Source organism: Austrofundulus limnaeus, unplaced genomic scaffold (genome assembly GCF_001266775.1).
Source record: "Austrofundulus limnaeus strain Quisiro unplaced genomic scaffold, Austrofundulus_limnaeus-1.0 Scaffold382, whole genome shotgun sequence".
Taxonomy (NCBI): domain Eukaryota; kingdom Metazoa; phylum Chordata; class Actinopteri; order Cyprinodontiformes; family Rivulidae; genus Austrofundulus; species Austrofundulus limnaeus.
Genome location: NW_013952784.1, coordinates 80,189 through 85,108, shown reverse-complemented (window position 1 = coordinate 85,108; position 4,920 = coordinate 80,189). Strand labels below are relative to the sequence as shown.

Genomic DNA, 4,920 nt, shown 5'->3' with positions numbered 1-4,920 from the left:
TTTCCTGTCTTTTGCATTTGCAACCTTATTAAATCATTTGACGACCAAACCACACAGTTCATTTTGTCTTCTTCACGTGTTTCTGCCTTAGTGGAATATTTCCACGACAAAGTATTTATTATAAAAAGACACAAAATATCTTGTTGAGAATCCCAGTCTGACTTCATTTTCCTACCTAGAAAAGTACATCACTCTTTTTGCAACAATTTGGCATTGTCAGCAGCGTTTCCCAACTGATTTCTGTTCATCTATGGCAGCTAAGGAATCCTCTTCTACAACAACAGGGTTGAGAAGGGACAGGTTGGCTGAACATCATCTGAATTCTTACACAGAGAGGGGTTTTATGTAAAATTAATGGGTTTTCTGTCTTTTTCTACCACATTATTAGTGTTTGGGCCAAAGTGTTTCCTTCTTTTCACATCAGTAATAAGTTAAAAACTTTTTTAATAAATCTATTTTATGTGTGAGACTTTACACCAAATAAAAAAAATGGGAATCGTTAGCAATTTTTCTCTGAACTGCAGTTATTGTGAAAATCTTTGGGGAGAAAAACATAAAAGGAAGACCAATTAAAGAAGAACTAGGGGGGAAAGATGAAGTGATGACAGTTTGAGAAACCAGAGAGCAGAGAAGTGAATCAATATGAGATGATTATCAGACAGACAGATTATTACCTGACAAGGTGGCATATTCTTGTTTGACATTCGTTGCTGCTCTCCTCTTGAGATCTTGYTCTCAGGTTAAGGTGCAACAAGTTTTCAAAACGTAGCTTTCAATCCAACTTTGTAAATCTCTTGAAATGTATGACGACTTCCTCGAATAAGAAGCCAAACCATCTAATGACAAGCTTACCTACAATACTCAGTGTTTTCTTAGCCAAACACACAAAAAAATACACATTGCCTGACTGAGATGATATTTTGTTGAAATAAGGGAATTTTAGTCATTTTGTTAAAACCTTAGACAAACAGGAATGTGCAATCTCTCACACAATATTGCTGAATCTTTCACAATCTGTTAGCACTCAGAGGATGTGTTCATGTATGGAAATGGCTCTCAGCTGCTATGACACCAAACTTCAACTCATTATCTTTAGGGCTGCAACAAAGAATCGATAAAATTGATAAAAATCAATTATTAAAAGCGTTGGCAACGAGTTTCAATATCGATTTGTTGTGTCCCGTGATTTATGCGTCCTCGCCGTGTCGCGGATCCATTTACGTCACCCGCAGAGCATTGTCAATGCTGGCTGAGCTTAGTTTAGGAAGAAAAAAAACTACCTGTAGATCCACCTTCTCTGAGACTCTCGAGTGAAAAGCAGAGACTTCGAACTTTAAACCAGTTTTTAAATTGTGTTTTTAGGCCAAGTAGATCTGCAGATATGATAAAAAGCATATGACACATTTAATTTTTTTAAAAGACGGTCTGATTTGATGTGCGCCGCGTTGCGAGGAGGAAGCACGTCCCGTGGTGAAAAAAAAAGTAGGCCTACCTCAGTCGACCTCAGTCCACCATGTCTTTCCTCCTCTCGGACCAGAAATATAAAACCCTCATCTTTTTTTCTGACCGAGGCTCAAAGTTATTTGATAAACAGCAAAAAGGTTCAGGACGGGGGGACACAGCAGAATTCCTGGTCTGACTCAGTAGGGGAGGTGGAGGGATGGGGGGGCTGCTTCAAAACCGGGTCATTCAATCAGACAGAACCAGAAGGAGGCAAAATGTAAATAATTAGAGAAGAATCATCAATTCTAAATGCAAATAAATTTTAATTATAATAAAAAATTAAAAATAGTTTTACATCTAAAAATCATATTTTGTTAGTTTTATCTGTTTTCCCTCACTCAGCAACCTATTAAATTTCTGTTTTGTTATGTTTTATAGCGATAACCAAGTTTATTAATGCATGAGAAATCCACGTTTTTGGGTTAATTTTTTCCAGTCAGTGTTTAATACAGCTGTTAAAATCAATTGTGAAAATATTCATGATGTGCTTCTTTTTTTTTTATTTAGCATGTTTTATAAAATCCTTCATTTTATGAAAAGACCCTCTTGATTCAATAGAAAACTCTGGTTTTTAAGAAAATGGCTGCTTATTAATTAACTGTTAGTCAATCTATAAGATAAATCAACTTCAGATTAATTTATTAATCAATGACTTGCATCCCTAATTTATACAGGAATTAAATGAATTTATATCTAGTCATATTTATGTAATTAAGTGTTTTAATGATTTGGCCGATTAATTGATTAATCGAAAAAATAATCACCAGATTAATCGATTATTAAAATAATCGTTAGTTGCAGCCCTAATTATCTTTAACCCACTTTTGTGTTTGGTAGATTGTTTGGCCTTAGCAGCAATCTTGAATTAGGTTGATTCCTAATCCAATGATTACTTTCTAAAAGGTTTAACAAACCATCCAGCAGACAAATGAACACACACCAAACATAATCACAGGACAGAACATCATTGCGCACATTTTACCTTTTTGCAAAAGCCAAAAAAAGTAAATATGCCGAAGAGGACAGAGTGAGGATACTTGAGCACAAGCTTCTTGGCCATCTCAGTAGACGGGATGTACCAGGGGTGCATCATGAGGAACATGCGAACCAAGGAAGCATCCTTCAAAGTGCCTTTCTCATCTTTAAACAGAACATTTTATACATTCTTCATCACTTGATAACAATTTTCACAACTTGCAACACTACTAAAGACAATTATTAATTTCTAAATATAGAAGTAAATGTGAAAATAAGTTTAGCTACTCAGGTGAACATCAGTAATGAATAATTTCTGTGACGAACCAAAGGCTTGGATGCACGCTTCCACCAGCTCGTCCACCGTGGCCGACTGCTCCGATAGTATGGACTCCATCGTTCCCTCCGACTTTCCTTTGTTTGCCTCAATGTAGTCTGACTGCTGTAGCACTCACTAAACAAAAAAAGACAAAAATTAGGGAATAAAAAGTAAGCAAGAAGAAGAATAAGTTTTAAAATAAGGACAGGAAAAAAACTAATTCATAGGTGTAACTGAAAGAGTTTCATGGTTTATTTTACTGTCATCAGGTGTCCTGATAACAGTACGAGTACATAAGTTTGGGCACTTACCACTACAGAGTACTTACTGAGTTATATCCTGAACATCACACAATCACTTTAAAAACACATTTCTTTTMTTTAGAACAAGATGGCTTTCTTTCCTTAAAGGCCTATCACCCCTCTGACTGTATCAAATCAAATATACAGCATGATATATGCTGTTGCAAGTTGCAACATCTTAAATTAAATAAAAATAACAAAAATACAGATGGCCAACTAACAAACTTTTCACTTGAAATGTTAACTGAACCCATTCAAATTAGTATTGAATCCAGTATATGTACTGGTTCCAGGTACTGGGGCATTTTGAATGCATACAAGTGCTTGTAAAAATGTTGGTATTGGGGCACTACTAAATTTAATACATGTAGGTATTAWACATGAATACATGTTTAAAGTGCCTGTGACATGCCTATTCATTGAATACAAAAAGTCCAAGAAAACACATTTTTATACAAGAAACCTTGAATAAAACGTGATTTTTTTTTTTACCCATTTAGTCACATAAGTGGCATATTTTCTTTTGAACTGGATCATCCAAASTGAAACAGGAAGTGACATCAAAGGGGAACTCTTTTAAGAAAGAGAACTCTCTAGTCTTTGTTTATTGAAATTATATTATTTGAACTCTGACTCGTCTTCATCTCTCTTTGATGGTGACTCAAAATAATCTAAAGAAACATCAGAATTTTCTCTACAGTCTGTGTCCTTAGCCATTTTATCAATGCAGACATTCCCCTTAGACATCACTTCCTGTTACTTCAAATGCAAATATCTCAATAACTGTCCATCTCAGCAGTGGAAATTTATTTTTGCAATATGTTATTGTTGTTATCTTTCCAATAACGCCTTTATGTTTTTTTTAATTCATTTCACAGGCACTTTAATACATTGGTGACTTCTTCTGTACGTTTATCTTATACCTGGTTCATACAGCAAGATTTTTAAAAYGACTGAACTGTAAATCACAGAAACATCAATCACAGAAAAAGACTGAGAGACACCACGCACAAAGATAAAAAAAATCATAGATAAATGGCAAAGACAACCCACCACACAGGAACAGACTTCCCTCATGAACATTTAGATCATGAAACCTCTCAAGATCAAATGTGAGTTCAGAGTAAATAAACACTGCTGAAGAGGAAGAAGGAATCGCAATAGTTTGTATTAATATTTTTAACAGAGAAATCAACAAAACAAAAAGACGTCTCCAACATCCAATAGATCTCAGGTGAACCTTTGCAGTTGTTTTGTCTTCTTTATTTTGGATTATCCTCCATGTTTCTGTCATCTCCCTGTCTGATTGGCTACACGTCCCATTCAACAGGCTGCATGCTTGTTTGTCCTCAGGGGACACCMCACACACTGGGATATCAGGCCAAGACAATCCAACATGTTGAATATCCCCGATTTGAGGTCGGAGTAATCCTGACGTCCTTCCGAGCCGACTAAATCACTCTTAACACACAACACATGGCAGGAAGATCCCCTAAGATTATCTTTAGAGTAATCACAATAATTGGGGCATCATCAAGATTGTTGGAGGGGCAAAATTGAGCCAAAAATCGAACCAAAAATCAGGCTGAAAATCAGACTGAGAATCTGCAAAAATGTGAAGCAGTTATTGGTTAAAAATCTAATAGTGTAATTGGAATTAATAGAATTGGAGTATGGAAGAAAATATATACTTAGAATATGTTAAATTCAAATAAAAAATTGTTTTCTCATAAAAAATATCTAAATTATTTCAAAATTACAAATCATTTCTAACTGAGGTAATGTATGTTGTTTTGTTGAAAGAAGTTCTTCATTTTGTTA

The 4,920-nt window shown here is 35.1% G+C and overlaps 1 protein-coding gene across 1 annotated transcript in view; it reads right to left on the bottom strand.

Annotated features, from left to right (window-relative positions):
- The window catches only part of LOC106528460 (RAS guanyl-releasing protein 2), a gene marked incomplete in the record, with an annotated part of 111,860 nt that overhangs the window by 75,921 nt on the left and 31,019 nt on the right, over positions 1-4,920 (bottom strand). Inside the window, 3 exon segments of the mRNA XM_014023629.1 lie at positions 675-728; positions 2,541-2,643; positions 2,806-2,932. Of these exon segments, the coding sequence (XP_013879083.1) occupies positions 675-728; positions 2,541-2,643; positions 2,806-2,875 (227 nt within the window).